The sequence below is a fragment of the Notolepis coatsorum genome (genome assembly GCF_963971535.1).
Source record: "Notolepis coatsorum genome assembly, chromosome: 6".
Lineage (NCBI taxonomy): Eukaryota > Metazoa > Chordata > Actinopteri > Aulopiformes > Paralepididae > Notolepis > Notolepis coatsorum.
Window position 1 is genome coordinate 75181140 of NC_140170.1, and position 23515 is coordinate 75204654.

Consider the following 23515-nt stretch of genomic DNA (forward strand, 5'->3'; position numbering starts at 1 on the left):
GCGCAATGATATTTTGACAGTGATATGCGAGTGGAGAAGCCCCATCCCTGCACGCCGATCGGGAGTTTGTGTGTAAATGCTCCCTCTCTCTCCATCTCTCTCTCTCCCTCTCTATCTCTCTCTCGCTCGCTCGTTCTCTGCTGTCTCTGTCGCACCAGCGCACGTCAACTCGTTTGAGGAAGTAATTCCACTCGCTCTGTTGTTGAGCGAATTGTAGATTGTGGGCGATGACTACAACCAGTGCCTTATTCACGTCAGCAAAACAGTCAAATCAGAATGGCTTAGTTGAGTGAGGGAGGATCTCGTGAACTCGAGACTAGACTGATGAGCCAAAATGAGAAATAGAGAAACAGACCCCATTGATACAAACCCCCATTGCTAGAAAACAATGATAAACACTGTAAAAGGCAATTTATAAGACTGGGTTAAGCAGCAAAATCCTGTATTAGCTACTACACAGACCAACAGATCAATGTAATTTTTAACAAAGTGCAGCAATCTTAGGAATAATATATATAGCGCAAAGGACCTTTTGTAAACTCAAGCACTTTCGAGGTAAAAGTAAAACGGAGTACTTTCATGTAGCTATACATTCCAGAAGTTGACAATAAAAAAACTCTTGATTGATCTCAATTTGTCTTATTTTTTATTTTTTTTATGGACAAACCAGACTAAGAAAAAAAGTAATTTGCGATTTATTATACTTTATACTTATAGCACATGCATGAGTCTGGTCTCCTTTGAAAGGTAACATTCCTACACAATAAAGAAAAATCATCATGCGATTAAATACATCAATTTATTTAACTTTTAATTCTTTCTTTAGTTAATTAATCGAAATTAATGCGATAAAGTCCCAGCCCTAATCTTGAGATATAGTATCCTAAAGATGAATGAAATTGATCAGATTACGAATTACGATACTAATTTTCAATGTTCCAGGGGATTATGTTACATGTGACGTGCTTGAAATTGTAATGTGATCTCAATCAGAGATTTTCTTATTTTTTACTATCGGGTATATTCACATACATACTTGAAGAGCTTGATCCTATAGTTAGAAAATACACTATTTGGAACTTTATTAAACCATTATAAGCATAATATAGATCTGTTTTATTCCAGTATTTACAAACATTACCAATGTAAACAAACCTTTACAGCCACAAAAAGCAGTGCATTTTATTAAAAACTCATGTTTACATGTTGTCTAGTGTTAGTCCAATGTACAGTCATTTACCTAGTATGGTTTTGTCAATAGTTCAATGTACAATTGTGTTTGTTTGTACAGTGTCTCCTCCCCCCCCCCCCCCCTCAATGTACAGTGTTACTTGTTTATACAGTGTGCCCCCCGCCCCCCCCCCAACCACCTCCAATGTAAATTACCCAGTATGGTTGTCAATATCCCAATGTACCCAACCCCCCCCACCCAACCTCCTCCAATGTACAGTTTCTACGTCAAATGTATATACTCCCTTTTCTTGACTCCTTCTGTATCACAAACAGTACTGTATTTGCAAATCTGGTATGTCAGAAATGTATAGATGTAGCAGTACTGACTATCTGTATGTCATGTATGTCATATATGTCTATATGAATTGAAAATGGGGGACCCTGATGGAAACAAGACAAACGTCATTCTCAGGTCTGCATCCCCTTAACAATTGTATGTATTGAGCCGTACTGTATTGTACCCATTCTGCAATCTGTTAAATAAAGTTTTCATTCATTCATTCATTCAGTCCTTCAACCAAGAGCTCAGTCAATCAACTAGCCTATATTGTCTATACAATATAACTATACAAAAATCTCTAATTTCTTATTTTTGACCCATTTGTTTACATCTGGATCACTGATTGGGCCTTTAATGTATTATGTTTTGAAAGTATAATGCTGTTTGGCCAAACTTTGATCTAACTAGACCTGGATAAACACAGAGAAGAAGTGATAGACCATGAAATAATGTCACATCACATCATCAGGTTACATTGAGTTTAAGTTGAAGAAGCTTTTATTTTTTCATAATCAACACATTTGGAATGTTCATTAGTGGAGCATGGGCACTGTTTGCTACTTGTTACAATCAACCAGGCTGCAGAGTGTACCTGCTTATGAAATTGGAAGTATTTCTTGCAAAACGATACATGTTAATATTGTATTTGTACACTGTGACCAATATTGGTACGGAAATGTAGTGCCCACCTCTAGATATAATATATATTACATTTATATGAAAGGATACAATCGTTGACACATATTGCTTAAAACTTACAAAACTACATAATATTCAAAGATTGCTTACCACAAAATTCTTGATTTTTTTTCTTTTTTTTTTTTGCTGTTGAATAAATATCTTTGGTGCATTTTAATAGTGTGTTTAAAAAATAAAAATAAAAGAGTGCAAAATGATCAAGTATGAAAGAAGTATAGGAGGCACATTATAGAGGGCTATGTTTTGCTATTGTAAAAAATAATGATATTTCATTCATAATATTTAGAAATTATGATATTGAAAAAGGAAAGTTTCTGACGTTCCAATTCCCAAAATGCATGCAGTCTCCCATCTTCTCAATCCAGGACTCTTCATCACCCTTTCAGCTGGTGTTGATTAGTGCTGGGCAGAAACCAGGCTCATGTGACAAGATTTACACAGCACCTTCCCGTCCAGAGGATAGCAGCCATGGTCGTTGGGCTCAGGAGACAGCTGGATGACGCAAATCTGACAGACCACATGAAGAGTTGCATTAATATCTTGTCAATGGGAAACTGTATTAATAATAATAATAATAATAATCTTTATTTATATAGCACCTTTCATACATAGAATGCAGCTCAAAGTGCTTAACAGAGCAAAAAAATAATAATAAAAACACAAAAAGAAAAAAAAGCAGGAGTTTAAAACCAAAGAAAATAAATAGCAAAACACGATTAAGAAAATAGCTAAAAAGCATAAATGACAACAGGGATTTTAAAATCAGCTAAAAGCAAGAGTATAAAAATAGGTCTTGAGCTGTGTTTTAAAGCTATCCACAGAGGCTGCCTGTTTTAGATGTAGTGGGAGATTATTCCAAGCCATCGGCCCATAGAAACAAAAAGCTGCTTCGTCATATTTTTTATATTTCATTGTAGGCACCTCGAGCAGGTCCGCACTAGAGGACCTGAGGGGGCAGTTTGGAACATATTTATGTAGGCAGTCGCAGAGGTAGGATGGTGCCAGACCATTAAGAGCTTTAAAAACAAGCACAAGAATTTTTAAATCAATCCTAAAAACAACCAGGAGCCAATGCAGTGAAGCTAAAACTGGAGTAATAGGTCTGGAGTAATAGGTCAACTGCGGGTCTAGAGCACAGGGCTTGTCTGGAGCTGTAGGTATAGCTGGGTATCATCAGCTAAATGGAAGTTAACTCTGTGATTGGTAATAAGTCCACCCAGCGGCAGTATATACAGGGAGAACAATAAAGGGCCAAGAATGGAGCCCTGCGGAATACCAGAACAGATGGTGTGTTTGTCAGAATCATAATCCGCTAGATTGACAGAGTAGCTTCTGCCTGTTAACACTTTCAGTGCCACTCACGAGATATCTCGTTTTTTTTTTATATGTGGTTGAAAGCCACTCACGAGATTTCCCGGATTTTTTTTTTTGCGATCTGAAATCATATTGCATCACCCGAGCCTACCCGAGTATACCCGAGCGGCGCCGGCGATCATTGTGGAAAAAAGCGCCCCCTGTCGTCTCCCAGATGACATAAGGGATTTTGGAATGGACTCAATGAAAATGGATGGGGAAAGAAATCCGGTACTCCACATTTTCCAGTCCACTGATGCAGCCGGAGTCCCAGCGTTCATTCAGGGGGATCTGAGCCCCGCGGATTCATGTACTGCACTGTACACACGTTGGATCAATACACTTATCAATTTTTTCGAATGGTGATCAGGAATTGGAATATACCAGTTGGATACCATCTGATGTCAGGTAAGGAATCTATGTTATCAGTGTTAGGATAATCAGACTAATTTTGATGAAGATATAGGCTGTTTTGTGAAATGGGTTCTTTCGGTTTCTATGTAAAAGTCGAAGAGGAAATGAAAACGGCGATTATCCGTGCGCGGCCCGAATGTGCTTGCGTGCACGTATAATATTGATCATCTAGCGTTTATTTGAAAACGATTCATAAATAGGCCGACAAATAACAACGTTATGGAATATTACAGTAAAAGATGATTTTCACAGAATGGTCCAGAATGAACTGTTTTTTATCTCAAAACGAGTGCTTTTCTAAATGCTCTGAAACGGAAATGAAGTGATAAAAAAACAATCTGCCTTGACAGCACTGACTGGAAAATAGTCTTTGATAATGCGATGGGCACGGCGTGTTATTAGTAGGTCACTCAGGGCAGAAGTGCGCGCAATGATAAGTACCCGGCCGTTGTAGAAAGCTACCCGGCCGGTGGGCTTCACTTCTCACCTATAGACTTTGCATAATAATAGGAACCTAGGAGAAGGTGGGGGGCTGCTTGATCTCCATTGTTATGCATAATAATCATCTGTTCTGTGCGCAACTGAGGGAACATGTATGCGTGTGCGCGGGAGCGCACGTGGCGTGTAACCAGTTCCCATATTACGACTGCACCACTGCACATAGCCATAATTTAAAACATAGATTAGGCGATATTAACGTTAACATTGGCGCCGATGGTGGCATTCAGGGGGTAAAAAGGAAAACCCGGCGTGGCGCTCAAAGTGTTAAGTAGGAATAAAACCAGGACAAGGCCGCGCCTGACAGACCTATCCAGTACTCGAGCATTAACACCCTAAGGTCATTGATTACCTTTACAAGTGCTGTCTCAGTGCTATGGCCCTTCCTGGAGCCAGATTGGAATTAGTTATGGACCTTATTTTTCTGTAAAAACACATCCAGTTGATGAAAGATAGTTTTTTCTAAGACCTTGCCCAGAAAAGGGAGATTAGAGATAGGTCTATAATTACTCAACACAGAGGGATCGAGGTTGTGTTTCTTTAGTAAGGGCCTAACTACAGCCGTTTTCAGTGAGTCTGGAAAGACGCCTGATTGGAGAGAGCTGTTTACAATTTCAAGGATATCTCCAATCACACTGTCTAAAACCTCTTGCAATTATGGTTTTGCGGAGTTCCTCTTCATCAATTGCACAGAAGGATGTTAGACTTCCCCTGGAGTGATTTACACTGTTGCATATAGCACCACATTTGCAGTTTGAGAGTTTGTGCTAGGAGCATCACTCATAATACTAGCGCGATGCAAACTCATTACACTTAGCTTTATTGGCAGCGAGCGACTGCTTGTAGGACTGGGGGGGATTTAAGGATTTATTAAAATAATAATCTCGAAAATGTTCATGTAAATAAATGTCTATTTTGCCACTCTATTGATATAACACAATAGTGATTCTAATTATACCCAGTTCATGAATGCTTTTACATTTAATGGTCTTTGCTGTTCTAGAGAGAGTGGTGTCTGGTAGGACATTCTTGTCCTAGAGAGTGGGGTCTGGTAGGACATTCCTGTTCTGAAGAATGGTGTCTGGTAGGACATTCCTGTTCTGAAGAATGGTGTCTGGTAGGACATTCCCGGGGAAATCATCTGGCAAACAGAAGTACTGCATTTTACAACACCAGCAGCAACAGCAGTTTGTTTGGAATGAATAGAAGATTAACTCAGTGGTTGGCGTGACTTTTTAAGATGGAAAGAAAGTCCATACAGTGCAAAAACACAATAGCAACGATTGCTTATCACCAATAGATGTCGCCAGAATTAACAGAAATGAGGATCTTGCGGATTACAATTTTAAAGATGTCCGCCCCTATGTTTAATGTCATTCAGTCCTCCTAATCTACCCCACAATGCAAAGTGTCTAACATTCTGTGTCTGAAATCTCTCAGTACATACACAATCAGACGGAAGCTACTAACCCTACTACACACACATTGTTCAGCAGGTTCAGCCAGAAGGTCAAACATTATGTTTTTGTCCTGCTCCTTGTCATGGGAAAATAAATCACATTGCATTATTATTATTATCGTCAACAGAAGCAATGCAGCTTGGTTGGGTGTTACATCATTTGTGATGAACAGACAAAAGTAAACAGTTAATCTATTTACACTTGAAAAGCACTGCATGGGGGTTTAAATTTGCCACGATTAATTTGGTTGTACAGTTCAGTGAAGTCGTGCTTTTTATTGTAATTTTTGGTAGTAAAGTATGAATCCACTTCCTGAAAGTAAACATGCTAGACATACTCAATAAAACCCAGAAGACAGTAGACATCCGGCGATTTTAAGATTACTGAAGAGGTATCAAATAAAATAAAAAGCCTAAAAAGGTTACGAATACTGACCCTCCGTACAGAAAAGATGGTACTGCATGGGGTTTTCAGTTGCATGCTGGTGCTAAAGTGGGCTGTACTGGATATGACACTGCTTGGTGTTCATTCATCAACATTCACTGGTCACCAGCCGACATCCTCTCAGCTGCTCCTACATTAGTTGACCACAGGTGTGCCATGCGATTTCGCAGGTCAAAGTTGAACTAATTTGAACTTTGACCAAGCAGGTGAACATTCCTTCACAACAGAAGGTGAAAGGTGTGCCACAATTTCATGTGGTTTTGAATGGCAGTGAATGAGAGACAAAAAAACATTTGTGCAAACGTGACCGTGCCATGACTGGTAACCGACTTAACACTAGTTAGCATGGGCAGTAACACTTTCAATTAAATCAATTCATTACGTATACACTTGACTACTGTAACTCTTTGTGTGTGTGCTTAGACCAGCTCTCTCTACGACGCCTACAGCTAGTGCAGAAAGCTGCTGCTTGGCACAAGAAAGCGTGACCATATTACACAGATTCTGGCTTCCCTGCACTGGGTCCCTGTCAGTTTCAGGATTCGTTTTAAGATCTTGATGTTTGTATTTAAGATTTTACATGGTCGCTAGTACCTAGTTGAACTCATCCATGTGCACACGCCAACTAGAACACTGAGGTATCAAATCAGTTGCTTCTGGATGTTCCTAAATCTAGGCTCAAATCTAAAGGTGACCGAGCCTTTGGTGTGGCTGCCCCCAAGCTGTGGAACAGTTTACCTTTACATATTAGATATGCCCCAACCATAGTGATTTTGAAGTCTTTATACATTGTATTATTAATTCAGGTTGAGCCGTACATCCGTGTTTCTATTTTGACTGTGCATTTTATATTGTATTTTCATTGTTATGTGTAGTACAGTTTGCAGTACTACTGTTTGTGTAAATTGTGCATCTTGTGTTGTATTCTTATTACAAAGTACAACATTTGTACAGTTTCTTTTATTTTTCTAGTGCGTTCAACACAATCCAGCCTCTGCTACTCAGAAAGAAGCTAGGTAAGATGGGGGCGGACCCCTACAAGGCCTGGATAACGAACTACCTGTCATACGGACCCCAGTTTGTCAGGATGGGCAACTGTGTCTCAGAGACGGTGGTCAGCAGCACTGGGGCTCCACAGGGGACTGTTCTTGCTCCGTTCCTTTTCACCCTCTAGACAGCAGACTTCAACTACAACACTGAGTCCTGCCACATCCAGAAATATTCAGATGACACAGCGATTGTGGCGTGTGTGAGGAAGGGACAGGAGGGGGAGTACAGGGACCTGGTGGGAGCCTTCAGCGACTGGAGCGAACAGAACAGCCTTCTCCTGAACGCATCCAAGACCAAGGAGATGGTACTGGACTTCCGCAGGTCTAAACCACATCTGCAACCAGTCAGCATCCAGGGAAACACCATTGTGACGGTGCAGACCTATAAGTACTTAGGTGTGCACCTGGACGACAAATGCAGAAGCGCTCTACAGAAAGGGACAGAGCCGGCTGTTCTTCCTCAGGAGGCTCAGGTCCTTTGATGTCTGTGGGGAAATGCTATATATGTTTTACCAGGCAGTGGTGGCAAGTGTGTTTTTCTCTGCCGCTGTCTACTGGGGTGGCAATATCACGATTATCACGGCCAGGGATGCCAGGCGGCTAGATAAGCTGGTCAAGAAGGTTGGCTCAGTGGTGAGGAGGAGACTGGATCCACTGGGGACCGTGGTGGAGAGTTGCATGCAGAGCAAGCTGCTGGTCATCAGGGACAATGCCAACAACCCTCTCCACCACACCCTGGTGGGGCAAAGCAGCAGTCGCAGCGGACGGCTCATCTCCCTGCACTCGCGGACTGAGCGGCACAGGAGGTCCTTTGTCCCCACAGCCATCAGACTGTTTAACAACTCAGTCTAGTGCGGGGGACCATGACCTTGACCTGTGGCGGTTGGTTGTTTGTTTCCTGTTCCCCACACCTGTTTTTATACACCCGTTTTTATACACCTATTTTATACACCTGTTTTTTATACACCTGTTTTATACACCTGTTTTATTTATCACGTTTTTATTATTATTGGTAGATCTGATGTACTTTAATTTTATCATGCGCTTACTCTTAATTCATGATGCGGACATAGTTGGTGAACGACTGAGAAACTGTCATTGTCTGTCTTTTTTATTGTCTGTACTTATGTTAATTGTGTGAGCTATGAGATACCCTGAATTTCCCCTAGGGGATGAATAATCTATCTATCTATCTATCTATCTATCTATCTATCTATCTACTTTTGTACTTGGTATTGTCCAGCATTTTGGTCAAACTCGGTTGTTTTTAACACTTTAATCGCCATGGGTTAAATTCATAATTTACCATCCCTCGCCAGCTCTATTTGTCTATGGAGAAGTTCCCCTTCTTTGCAGGGCTATAACTTTTTAAATTCTATTGCTACATTGCCATTATTATGGCCCATTCAATGTCCTATATGTATTGTTCAGGGTGTAGCAACGTTAAACTTTTTCATTCACATATTCATACTAAAATATGGTCTAAAGTATAAGTATGTTTTTATCGTTTTCTGCAGCTTTCTTCAGAACGTGATTTATAGCCCTAAATGCATTATATTGATGATCAGATACAGTTTGGTAGGAATCTGTGCGAGATGAAAAATTTCAACTGGACGTACTTCTAGAATGATCTACGTATGATCTGATGATGACCGGATGGGCGGGGGATCGTTTATAATTCCGTGGGCAGCGTTAGATGATTCATCCAGAGTGGGTCATATGTTCATCATAGCAGTTTATATGGAATACGTTCGAAAATAACGCTGAATCTTACCGTATGTTCCTCGCGCCGTTGGACGATCAGCGTGGAGTAGACCGTTTTCGATTATGGGATGTTGATCCTGATGAACCATTTCCAGGTTGTATAATACTATATACGTCCAAATAACGTTGTTTATTGAGTTAGGGCGAGCGATTGATCATCCAGTGTGTTGAGATGGAGTCCGGCTACCGATCGCGAGTGCCCGGAGCACATATGGATGAGCACTTCCTGTTTGGCGCGCCCCTCCCTCTTGGCCGATCTGCCGATCGGCCACCAGATGGCGCTCTCGAACCGTTAGACAGTTGAGTGGAGCTCACCAGTACATCTCAGGGCTCCGGAAAGGAAATATGATTTCGATGACAGATTTTTGAAATATTGACATCAAAGATGAGTTATGGCGTCTTCGGCAGAATGAGCATGGCTAGGAATGACGTCTTAACTCGTCATCGGCGATCATAGTGTTAAATGTGCTGTATAAATCTATCTGACCTTGACCTTGACCAAAACGTAAAGAGAAACTGCTGTTCTCTTGCTGATGATAGAGCATCCATTGTCACTAGGTTTTCGATAGGTTGGACAGTAGCCCACAACCTTTTACATGCCAAAAGCTTTTCAGTATTCGCATTTACAGTAAAGGAAAATCCACTTCCTGAATTCACTGAATTGAAAGTGAATTGATTCCAACGTGCATGATGCATGCAGGGCTTTCCCTAAAACAATGTTATAGGGGCACAGCGCCACTATGATGATGCAGCAGCGTCACCATGTGTTTAAAGATAAATACATAAATAAATATATATATACTTTATTTAATTTTTTTTATTATAATTTTGCCGTGAAAGCTTGGGGCCAGCTTATACCTTATACACTGTACTTAAATAAATAACTTATTTGGAACTTTTATTAGCTATTTTATTGAAATTATGTTTTTAAGTTGCAGGAAATTACAGCAAATGGCTTTCTATATTGCAAAATCCTTTGCCCCCCAGTCAGACCACCACCTAGTGAAACTCAGAAGCATCTTGTTTGAAGACCCTGGGGAAAGCCCATGTCTGTCTCTGTCTGCACACCCACCTGACAGCGATAGCAGTCCTCGTGGAAGGAGCGTCCAAGGCATTCCACAGTGTAGCTGTCTGTACCATCCTCTTTGGGAATGATTAGCTGCGTGCATGCGCTACACTGTGGAGCATATTTCCTATTAAAAAAACAAACAAACAAAATGTAAATGTTTATTTCATTATCACCGCCAATGTTCTCAAAAACAACATAATCCGCCCCTAAACATATAATTCCATGTTTTTGCTCTCTCTAGATTTGTTTATTTGTTAATTTATGGATCTCCATTAGTCTACACCCATGGGTGAAAGACTATTCTTCCTGGGGTCCTAACATACAACCTACAACATTACAGTACATTACATCACGGTAACAAAAAAACAATAAAAACATAAGAAACACCTTAGCCAAAGCACATTCTCAACATCTTCAAAATATCACAGGCTCCAACCACAAATATGCGTGTGTGTGTGTGTGTGTGTGTGTGTGTGTACAGACAGATATATACAAATCTAAATGAATGAGTGGAGAAATATAACAAATGCAGATGCTTCCATACAGGTGTACTGCATGATACAATTAAAGGGGCAGTTCACAGAATAAATCTTTCTGGCGCTTTGAGCGTCACAAACCAAGTGCCAAAACTAAGCAAATCACACCAAAACTGGATAGATAGATATTACTCCGGGTAAGAGCGAAAATAATGTTTGTTGATTTTATTTTAGGTGAACTGCCCCATTAAGCAATTGTGCTGTGGGGGACATTTTCCTGGCGTGGTTTAGGTTCTCTTGTCCCCTTGGATGGATGCTTACACAGTTATCTCTACACAGCCATGTCTTCTGTGAGGAGGGAATGCTACCTGAATCTCAGCCATGTCTTCTGTGTGGAGGGAATGCTACCTGAATCTCAGCCATGTCTTCTGTGTGGCGGGAATGCTACCTGAATCTCAGCCATGTCCTCTGTGTGGAGGGAATGCTACATGAATCTCAGCCATGTCTTCTGTGTGGACTGTGGAGGGAATGCTACCTGAATCTCAGCCATGTCTTCTGTGTGGACTGTGGAGGGAATGCTACCTGAATCTCAGCCATGTCTTCTGTGTGGACTGTGGAGGGAATGCTACCTGAATCTCAGCCATGTCTTCTGTGTGGACTGTGGAGGGAATGCTACCTGAATCTCAGCCATGTCTTCTGTGTGGAGGGAATGCTACATGAATCTCAGCCATGTCTTAGGTCTTTCCCAGCTGTTGCACTCGAATGGTGTCTAGAAATTGTACAATCTCAGTTTACTTATTTTTTTCTTTTTTTCTTTTGTCTTTTTCCCCCTCCATTTTCCTCCGATTTTCTCCCATCCCAATGTTAGTCGTTATGCCAATTCCCAATCCCCTTCCTGGTCGCTGCGCACTTACCCCCCACAGTCGGTCTGGGAGAGTGGAGGCTATCACGTGCTTCCTCCGACACACATCCAGCCAATCAACCGCTTCTTTTCACCTGGCAGCGCGGATTCTCATTGAGAGGGCGTAGCGTGTGGAAGGATCACACTATCCCACTCAAGTCCTATCCGCGCTTAGCAGGCGCCCCGACCGAACTGTAGGAGTCGCTGTTTACAACGACCCGGACCCACCCCGCCAGCTTCTCCCACCCTCTAATACTGCCAATTGTATTAGTGTGAACGGCCAGCCAAGCTGGTGACAACCCCGGAGCTGTGAGCTGGATTCGAACAGGCGAATCTAGCCGCTCCGGGGTTTGGTGACGAACGCAATCTCCGTTACGCCACCTGACCGCCAATCTCAGTTTACTTCTAAAAAAAAATTACACTAGTACTTTACCATCTCCTTTGTTAGCTTCTGGGCGACGTAATGTTTTATATTTATGGATGTAATTCTTTAACATATATATATATATTATATGCATACGTGTATTTATACCTGTAGTAGTCCTGGAGGCAGTAGACTTCCCCAACTTCTCCCTGGGCAAATCTTTGCTCTCCAATTGGTTGACTGCATGTTGCACAGGTAAAGCAAGGGGGGTGGTACGCTCGCTCCAGTGCACGGATCACATGGTCTTTGATCGCCTCACCACATGCCCAGCAAAGTTCCAAACTAGCCTGAAGGAGAGAGAGACACAGGAGTACTGAAAAAGGTACTTTAGAACACAATAGTACAGTCTAATGATGAGAAAAAAGCACTCGTGTGTGTGTGTGTGTGTGTGTGTGTGTGTGTGTGTTTTAGATCACGTGATCACATGCAGAATAATAATACAAATTTAAAATAAAAAGAATCCTACATGTTGGACCAAAGAAACATTTGTGAACATATTTGTAAAACTATAGTGGGACCTGTGAGGTCCTGTGAGGTCATCAGGTATAAAGTCTGAAGCTGCTCCATAGACTGAATTTGGAAAGATGGTAACGGTGACATTGACAGCACTCGGGAAGAATGTTTCAGGTCTGAGCACATTCTGTGGGTTGACAAACAGTCCCCCACTCATTGTCTATGGAACAGCCCCAAACTGATGACATCACAAGTTTGAGTTTTACATCTCTGGTCTCTTTCGGAGACAGTAGCTCACGGTTGCAAAAACTCTTTCCTCGACCACAGAAACAACATATTTGAATTCTTAATTTGGGTGGTGTTGTATTCAAAGTAGTCCCTACCTGATAGCAGTCCTCGCAGAGCGGTATCCCTGCCTTGTTATAGTACAGTTTACCAGCCAGGGGGAGGTGACACTGCCTGCACTGGAAGCAACTCTCGTGGTAAGTCCTGTTCAGGGCCTCGATCGCAGGTTCGCTGAGGGCCACAGTCTTCCGACAGAAGCCACACACTTCTGCAAAGAGCACACATATCAGAAACACTTTATCCACCACATACAGAGACGCGTTACAGGAATAGGTCTCGGTGATGATGGTGTATTCAAGTGTCCACAGTATGACACGCATACATGGTACTGTGTGATGATGACAGGACAACATGCAGTGATAACAGCCTTACTACATTACTACAGCATTACTACAGTGCAAATTATCAGGGGTTGCTCCTGACCCCCCCCCCCCCCCTTCAGCATCTTCCCACATGGTATTTGTTTGAAGAATCTAAGAGAGGGTAAACAGCCCATTCTAATCGTGAATGTGGAGGTCTTTTTTATTGATAAGTATCTTCTGTTTGTAAAGGCTTCCTTTGGATCCGACCTGGTGGCACACAATATCGATACAAAATAGAGGCTAACAACAGACAATTATCTGTTATTCTCATCGGTCTCATCATGTTTCAAGGTGAATTAAATTAAAGGAAAACAATTTGCACACGAAGCACTCGATGCATACATCAGGAGTTGAATGAACGGAGGTATTTAGCAGCTGGTAGGTAGCTTGTAAAGCATATATATATATATAGTTTTGGTCCTCTCTGAGGTAGGAATCACCTTACCCCGGCTTTCAGGAGTCATCTCGGGGACAGTGTTCTGGACCTCGTGGGATGTCTGTTCATTTTCTGTCCCACTAGATGGTGTTCTCGTCTTTGCCTCGAGTGCAGCGTGCTAGGAATGAAGAATTGATGCTGTGAAATGCATGGCAGTGGTTCTCAACCTTTTTGCATAAAACAACGAACAACCCCCAAAATTATACATGTTAGACTGAAAATCCACATTTGATGAGATGTTTATCACTCTGTATATCACTCTGCCCTCAGATTCATCACTGTGTCCTTTATGAGAAGGTTGGTTGGTCCTCTCTGATGGAGAGGCGCACCAAACACATGTTCATTTTAAGGCCTACCTCCTTATATACTACATCATTATTGGAATGGAATTTTGGAACCTATGGAACCCGTTCTAGTGATTGGCTGGTCCTTAAGGTCCCTCGAGTTTACTCTGAACAGGGTAAATCTGCATTTCACTATGATGCCCCTAGCTCATGGAATGAACTCCAACAGTCCTTAAAGCTTAAGATTCTCCCCTCTGTTGCAGAGTTTAAGACCTTGATCTCCAACCTTTGTCAATCAAGTTGTACGTGTTTTAATCGATTTATTATCCTTGCTTTTTGCCAGTCTTGTTGTCTTATTGTTATGATTTTACATGCTGTGTGATTTTATATGCTTTTATGCTTATTTCTGTATGTACACTCAACGTGACTGTAAATGAGGAAAACCTCAGTCGCCTTTCGTGTTTAAATAAAGGTTTGAAATTAAATGAAATGTTGTGTCTGCGTCTGTAGATGAGGAGATAGCAGTGGAGAGAGAGTGAAGTCTATGATCAGAATAGTCACCCATATCTTCTCTCATTGGCCTGTCCTCTACCATATTAAATAGTGAAATTAAACTGTGCCCTATCTTTCTGGATACCCCCTGGAATCCCCTCAAGGACCCCTGGGGGTCATTTATCAGGAAAGGTGTTAATGGGGCACCCCACTCAATTAAAAAAGTCCCTTAAAAATCCCCATATTCCCATCACACTCTAGCGCAGTCCAATCAAACAACTCTCTCTCAAAGCCAGACACCAGAGATTTATAGACTTGAACCTGCGATGCCTTGAAACGTTAAGTCTGAAGATGCTCCATAGACAACGAGTGTTGGGAGGCTGATTTTGTGGACCCAGACACTGTTTGAGTCTTTATACCCGGATGAGCTTTGTTCTATAGTAATATGAATATGATCAGCTCTGAACCAGATGGGGTCCATAAGGGGATTAGGAGCATCAAAAACGTACCCGATTTCTAGGGTGTATTGAATATTAAGTATTGTATATCCCACCAAATTTGGATCCGCTTCAATAGTCATTGTAACCTCACTGTGAGCTTTTAGGGCCTTGAATGACATGGAGACTCTTTAAAAAAATTATATAATCTTTTTTCTTCCGGTTTCAGAATTTGCTTTAAAAGAAAGAAATTAATTCCAAGCTGTGAAATTCTTTGGGTCATTGGTTTTCAAGGTTGTGTGTGTGTGTGTGTGTGTGTGTGTGTGTGTGTGTGTGTGTGTGTGTGTGTGTGTGTGTGTGTGTGTGTGTGTGTGTGTGTGTGTGTGTGTGTGTGTGTGTGTGTGTGTGTGTGTGTGTGTGTTTTGATTGATTGATTGAAAACTTTATTAACAGATTGCAGAATGGGTACAATACAGTACAGCTCAATACACACAATTGTTAAGGGGATGCAGACCAGAGAAAGACTTTCGTCTTGTTTACATCAGGGTCCCCCATTTTCAATTCATCAGGACATATATGACATACATGACATACAGATAGTCAGTACTGCTACATCTATACATTTATGACATACCAGATTTGCAAATACAGTACTGTTTGTGATACAGAAGGAGTCAAGAAAAGGGAGTATATACATTTGACGTAGAAACTGTACATTGGAGGAGGTTGGGTGGGGGGGGTTGGGTACACTGGGATATTGACAACCATACTGGGTAATTTACATTGGAGGTGGTTGGGGGGGGGGGGGGGGCACACTGTATAAACAAGCAAAACTGTACATTGAGGGGGGGGAGACTCTGTACAAACAAACAAAATTGTACATTGGACTATTGACAAAACCATACTAGGTAAATGACTGTACATTGGAGGGGGTTGGGTTAGGATATTTACAGGGGCCAGTGTTGAATTGCAGTCTCCCGTAGGTGTCTCTTGAGAGAGGTTTTGAAAGTGGGTAGTGATCCACATTCCTTTACAGCTTTGGGTAGGGCGTTCCACATTGATGTGGCATAATTGCAAAACGTGTTTAGTCCCTTATTTGAGCCGAATCTGGGTTTAACATGATTTGTGGAGCTCCCTCTGGTGTTGTGATCGTGGTATTCACTGACCTTTGGGAAGTATTTTGCCATGTACATGGGTACCTTGGTCGTGTAGTGTATCTTGTAGACCAGGCCCATTGCAAGTTGCTGTACTCTGTCATCTACTCTAAGCCATCCTAGGTTGTCAAAGTGGGCAGGGGTGAGGTGGGTTCTAGGAGTAAGGTCAAGCAGTAGTCTGACCAGTTTGTTTTGAGATGTTTGTAATTTTGTTTTTAGCGCCTTTGAGGTGCTTTGGTACCATGAGGTGCAAGCATAGTCGTAGTACCCCTGAATGAGTGCTCCTGCCAGAGTCTTCAGGGTGTTCTTGTTTACCAGAGAGGAGATCCGGTACAAGAATCGAGTTCGTTGGTTGACTTTTTTTATTACATTGGATGCCATTTTGTCACAGGAGAGATTAGCCTCTAGGATGGAACCCAGGTAGGTAATTTCATCTTTCCTTGTGACAATATTGTCACCCACTGTAACTGAGAAGCCGTCGGTCTTGCTGAGTTTGTTATTTGAACCGAAGAGAATGGACTCTGTTTTGCCCATGTGTAATGATAGTTTGTTATCAGCGAGCCATATGCAGATTCTGCCTAGTTCCGAGCTGAGGGTTTTTTCAACCTGTAACTTGTTCTTGTCAGAGACCAGCAGGGCTGAGTCGTCCGCAAACAGGAACAAGTTGCAGTCACAAGCTGACGACATGTCATTTGCATAAATTAGGAACAGTAGCGGTCCTAGTATGCTTCCTTGTGGAACACCACAGCTCACTGTGAGGGGGGGGGATAGGGTACCGTTTACCTCCACCATCTGTTCCCTCCCCTCAAGGTAGGATTGCATCCAGCTCACTGATAGACTATCAAAACCAATTGCTTTTAGCTTGTCAATCAGAATGGAGTGATTGACCGTGTCAAAGGCCTTTTGTAGGTCCAGCATGACCATGCCGCAGTATTTGCCTGCGTCCACCTCTTGTTTGATGTGGTCATTCAAATAGAGAAGGCATGTGTCAGTGGAGTGGGATGTTCTGAAGCCAGATTGGAATTCGTAGATTAGATTTTTTTCCGCTAGGTACTTTTCGACCTGTTCGTAGACTATTTTTTCCATGACTTTCGAGATGGAGGTGAGAATAGAAACAGGGCGGTAGTTGCCTGGGTCTAATTTGCTGCCCTTTTTGTGCAGAGGGGTCACCCTCGCAATTTTGAAGTCCTTGGGGACGTGTCCCTGTTTTATGGAGAGGTTTATTATGTGTGTGATGATTGGGGTGATGGCGGCTGCTGAGTCTCTGAGGAATTTGGAGGGGATGTTGTCATGGCCAGTGGCCTTGTTAGGTTGGAGGGCGCTCAGTTTATTGAGTACCTCATCTGTTGTTACCATTTCCAGCTTGAAGTCGTCCTTGCGGACCCCTAGGTTTTTGTAGTAAGCTACTATGTGTTCTACCCCATAAAGCCCTGAGTGGGAGTGTGTGTGACTAATATTTCATACCTTATTTCACTAGAAGTCCAATGAAAGAATCAGTGTTGTAGTATTTGATTTTCAGGACTCGTGACTCGACTTGGACTTGAGCATTGACTGCATTCGGACTCGGAAGGTACAGACGAGGACTCGGATTTGTTAATTGATAAATACAGTTTTTTTTTTTAATAGGCCCTAATCATTTGACATAAGATATTCATGGCTAGTGCATTTGTTTGGCTATTGTGTCACAAAGTAAATAAACACCCTTTGAAATGGTGACCACTGTGTCATTTATGTTTAATGTAGACCTTTTTTTATTTGTATGTCAGCTCTTTGAATGCCAGAGTGGAGTGGACTCAACCTTGATGACTTGGACTCGGACACTGGGGACTCGAGACTCAACTCGAGATTTAGTGACTCGACTACAACACTGGAAAGAATGTATAAGAATCGTATGTCTCTGTATTGACTCTGATCATGGGTTTTCACTCTCTCCCCGGTCATTATGAATTGAAAATGGGGGACCCTGATGTAAACTAGACGAAAGTCTTTCTCTGGTCTGCATCCCCTTAACAATTGTGTGTATTGAGCTGTACTGTATTGTACCCATTCTGCAATCTGTTAATTAAAGTTTTCAATCAATCAATCAATCAATCATCTCCCCAGCTACAGTACCGTACAGACAGCCATTCCAGATAAAATCATACCGAAAACACACGAAAATCTCACGTGGTGGTCCCTGGGTCAAAATAATAATTAATACAAATAATCAAACAGGGATTTGCAGCCTACTGTGTATCAAGTCGGGGCTCCGTGACGTAACAAAGTTTGAGAACTGCCGCTTTATGAAATTGTAAAGATGTTTCGGTGTTGAGGATGCCGTTTTTCGCTATAAATCCTGCCAAAACAACCTCAAATGTGAGTATCTGTGAGTGTTTATTTTCCATCCCTTTCTCTGTGTCGAGACGGAATACAGCTGATGTTATTGAAGGGGCCCCGTCTATTGTGAGCGCTCTCAGTGAAGTACATGAACTCCCCTGTGACCGAGAAAGGGAAAGGGTTGCTTTGCATCCAACCCTCTTGCCCCAAATCCAGCAGGCTTTATTGGTCTGCCTTCTCATTGTTTCTACGGCGAGACGGAGGCCACGAAAAGAGTAAATAAATGTTTTCACCAAGAGAGATCAACGGTTTGGAACGTATCCTGTTTTTGTGAAGAAGTCACAGTATGTTTTGGTGTAGTCTAGTCGTATCTGAAAGACAGCTGTGCTTTCCCTCCACTAATCTGTTCCGCAGACGATTCCTCATGAACCACAACATGATACAGCATTTAGGAAAGCAGCACTGTGAGGCTTCTTCTGAACATGTGTTAGCTACTATGCTATCAACATGCTAACTGATTAATGGGTAACACACAGTAATAATGATTAATTACTTAGGATCTAACAAAGAACTATGTTAACAAAGCATTGATTAAGCATCGGTTACTCTCAAGTCTCGTTTCTATACTTGGCTTACATTCAATAAAGAACTATTCTTTTGATTCCCAGCTTCCTACCTTCTCTAATCTCCCTTGCCTATATTACTACCTACTATGCTAATATGTCTTTACTACTGTGCACTCAATACCGTAGCACACAAGTTTCAACACTGTTTGACTTGGATAAAAGTGACTAAATGCTAATGTAAATGTACTTAGCCTCTAATTCTAGAAGTGAAATCATATTGTTAACATAGGGTTCCTACTGTAGGTAAGTCATTATTTGTGCCTCCTAAAATGGAGTGTTCCGATTAGATGTAGCTAGCCGACGTGTGTATGAGATCGAAGTATATTAGCGCTGCTGCAGGTGTAGGAGCAGCACGCTGTACCTGTTGGTTAGTAGTTGGTGTTTGGCCTGGTGATACTGGAATGGAGGGAACGAGAAAGTCTTGGGGAGGAGGAGGAGGAGGCAGTGGAGGCGCTGGATCTTGAGAGAATCCTGTTTCCAGAGACGTGGGCAGCGAGGGTGGAGGCGGAAGGATCTCTGTAGAGGAAAGAAAAGAGACAGAACCTCTTTCAAGTCCATTTGAATCGCAGTACGTCTACCAGGGTTGGGATCAATTCACCTTGATGAATTCAGGAAGTGGATTTTCTTGCAATCTCAAATATTATCGTAAAGCTTTTGGCATGGAAATGTTTTACTACCCAACCTAATGGACAAGTATATGAGATGATGAATGAATGTTCCATCATCTGCAAAGTAAACGCCAATTTAAAGGTAGAATAATGTAACGCCGTCAAACAGTGACCTCTAGGCAAGAGAGCCATGGCATTGCACTTTTTTTAAATGTGTTTTTGTTTTGGTCTGACGTGTGGGTTGGAGATAAGTAAGGATAGGGGAGGGATCGCTATGGCTGGCCACAACTCAGGCTCTGCCAAGAGAGGTCTGGAGACATTCACAGCATAATAACTTATTAACTCCAGCCCACACATCAAACCAAAACAAATGCAAACAACGTGCAACACCGAGCAGGGCCCTTTCGCCTATAGCGGTCAAAATGACAGATTCTACCTTTAAACTTGGACTGAATTTAAAGTGACTTGATCCCAAACCCTGGCTTGAACAGGAACCCCCTTTTGACGGGGGGGTATCAAGGACAATGTCCCCAGTTACCTCCTGCTGCAGACCCCCTGTCCTGTTTGTCCTCCTTCTCTCCAAGGAGGGGTCCGGAGAGGCTGGCGAGCGCGGGCCCGGGACCGGCGGCCCTGGTGTCCGGGGCAGCCTGACCTACACTGCCTGCACTGCCATAGGGGTCAGACGAACAGCTCTCTTTCTTACGTCTGGGACTGAGCGCATGCATGCTGCCATTGCTGCCATTGCGGCCGTTGCTGCTGTTGCTGTCAGTGGGGTTAAGCCGCACGGCGGCGTGCTGCACATCCCTGGCGGGGGCACTGTCAGTGGGGTTAACCCGCACGGCGGCGTGCTGCACATCCCTGGCGGGGGCACTGTCAGTGGGGTTAACCCGCACGGCGGCGTGCTGCACATCCCTGGCGGGGGCACTGTGAGTTTGGAAGGCATGCTGCTGGGGGGTTACAGTGGCTCGGTAAGGGGACGCCAAAGTGATGAAGACGGAGGAGACCATCCTCTTTGCTGGGGCTGCGGAGGCCATGCTTCTACAACACACACACACACACACACACACAGACACACACATAAACACATACACACATACAGTACAACCGATTAGATGATTAGAAACAAACAGCAATGCTCAGCGAGTTAGTATTGTCAACAGGACTGACGTTGTCCAGTGGTTCTCAAACTTTTTCATGTCCCCTAAATTGACATGGAATTGGCCAAGGACTGCCATAAAGATTTAGCCCCACGGACCCCCATCTGAGAAGATGTTTTTTGCGGCAATGTAATCCAGAGTTCCATAAGTGTCTATACTGTAGGTGGAGTATAGGAGAGAGAAGTATTGTCACTTCTCTCACTGTACTAACTTCTAGTGAAGAAAACCTTAGTGAAATTAAACTATTCCCGATTTTACTGGGAGTCCCCTTGAACCCCCTCAAGGAGGACACCTAGCGGTCCCCGGACCCCACTTTGAGAAACACTGGTATTGTCAACAGGACTGACACAGACACACACACAGAATAGTAGGTAAGCAGTAAATGGCAGGATCATTTAGTGCATCTTCACTTTCTTCTTTATGTCATTCACGTGAATATTATGCTTAGATCCCATTGGGAAAATGGAGGCTTACTTTTGAATTCAGACTTATAAGTATAAGAGTAGAAAGATACAGTTGAAGATTACCTGAAGATACCCTTATCATCTCAACTACTGTTAGTCAAGCTAAGACACACCCTCTTAGTCACTGTGTTGGAGCACTAAGGGTCATACTGTATGTGTAATACAGTAACATATTGTATCTTGCAATATACAGACAGTATATTGAACATAAAAGGTTAATAACAGAGACACACACACACACACAGACACACACGTCACACACACACACACAGACACACACACACACACAAACCTAAACCCCCTTACCCATAATGAAAGGATTCAGAGGCACATAGCATAAATCTAGAAGGACCTGTTTAGGTTAAGTCCACGGCCGGCCGTCACGTTGTCACTACATACCTGAGAGGAGAGCTGTGGTTGGATGTGAAGCGGTTTCTTCTTCTCCCTCCCCTTCTCTTCTCTGCCGCGACTCTTCTGGGTCGTCTCTCCGGATTTTCCCTCCAGAGCCGCCACTATTGAGAGCCGGAGAGCAGGGCAGCTATCTACACTGAAAGCCACTCCTTTTCCTCCCTGTACCTCCCTCCCTAACCCCCCCTCCTGCTCCTCCTCCCTTCCCTTCCCTTCCCTCCCCTCCCCTCAGACCACCCCTCCTCCTCCTCCTCCTGCTCCTCCTGCTCCTCCTCCCTCCCTCTCTGGCTGAGTGACAATAGCACTTTCCCGACCGTAAAAGGTGAATAGTTAATCTCTGGCAAAAGTGCAGTAAAAAGAAAATGGGAAAAAAAAAGTATGACACATACTTATGAAAACTTTGGCAAGAGGGCAGGCAGGCATGCACACGCACACACAGACACACTCACACTCACACACACACACACACACTCACACACACACACACACACACACACACACACACACACACACACACACACACACACACACACACACACACACACACACACATATATGTACACACCTATAATAGAACTCTTTGGTACACACACACACATGTAGTATTACACATTCAGACTTTTACAAACATCCTTCACACATACAGTATATACAGTACGTTATCCTACAAAGTGCTGCTCATCCACGAATAGATAAAAGAACCCAGACACACACCCCCCGCCCTCCTTCCACCCTTTATCTGTTGAAACCCAACAGGATGTGACTGTACCTGCCTTCACCAACTAACACTCTCCTCCCCCTCTCTCTCCTTTTCTCTCTCTCTCTCCCTCTCCGTCTCTCTCTCCCTCATTGTTCTGTCAGCTTCTCTACCTCCCTCAATGAGTCTGCCTTCTTTTCTTTTCCCCTCTCTTCTTCTTCTTCTCCTCCTCCTCCTCGCTCCTTCCTTCTGCACCCCTCCCCCCGCCCGCCACATTCGCTCACTCAGTCACTCCTTCTGTCAGTGTGTCCAAGGCATGGCTTCGGCTTTGTGTCCCTCGCTGACTGACAACGCAGCCAAGACACACACGTACACACGTACAGTACACACACACACACACACACACACACACACACACACACACACACACACACACACACACACACACACACACACACACACACAGACACAGACACAGACACAGACACAGACACACACACACACGTACACACACACACACACACACACACACACACACACACACACACACACACACACACACACACACACACACACACACACACACACACACACACACACACAGACACACACCCACTAATGATGGTGAGGAGCGGGGAAGCGTCCTATACCATCTAATCACAACAAGCCCTCGACTCTTGATCGACCTCCGAGGCAAGGAAGCAAGACATTAAATGACCAACAATGTTACAGGGAGATGAATCATAGCGTTGTGCAAGAAGGAGAGATGCATCTGAGGGGGGTATGGAGGGAATAAGTAGGCTATGAGAGAGAGAGAGAGAGAGAGAGAGAGAGAGAGAGAGAGAGAGAGAGAGAGAGAGAGAGAGAGAGAGAGAGGGGGGGGGGGGCAGAACAGTGAGAAATGCTGCCTGGAAGAGTTATGAACCGAATGCTTTGTTTTGTGTTTGTGTTCCTTCTCCGAGCCGACTTTCAGGCAATATCAGCTCCACCGATCAGCAAATAGTTTGTTTTATTTTTTTCCCCAGAGCCTGAACTAATGAAGTCCGACTTTACTCCCTCATATCAGCCAGTCAGAGGGGAAGTGAAGTTTAGGAGAGGAGGAGGAGGAGGAGGAGGAGGAGGAGGAGGAGGAGGAGGTGGAGGAGGAGGAGGGCAGACAAAAGGGAGACTGGAAATGTGTGTGTGGTGAAAGATGGGGGGGAATGGATGTGG

The 23515-nt window shown here is 43.2% G+C and overlaps 1 protein-coding gene across 1 annotated transcript; it reads right to left on the reverse strand.

Annotated features, from left to right (window-relative positions):
• Positions 1 to 1998: 1998 nt before the first annotated feature.
• On the reverse strand, positions 1999 to 21756 carry fblim1 (filamin binding LIM protein 1). Its single transcript, XM_084316607.1, has 8 exons — positions 21598 to 21756; positions 20116 to 20615; positions 19331 to 19485; positions 13670 to 13778; positions 12901 to 13070; positions 12173 to 12351; positions 10267 to 10387; positions 1999 to 2719 (listed from the first exon to the last, which is right to left on the reverse strand). Exons 2-8 carry the CDS (start codon positions 20609 to 20611, stop codon positions 2609 to 2611), a joined length of 1341 nt encoding a protein of 446 aa, XP_084172733.1. The 5' UTR covers positions 20612 to 20615; positions 21598 to 21756; the 3' UTR covers positions 1999 to 2608.
• Positions 21757 to 23515: the final 1759 nt, after the last annotated feature.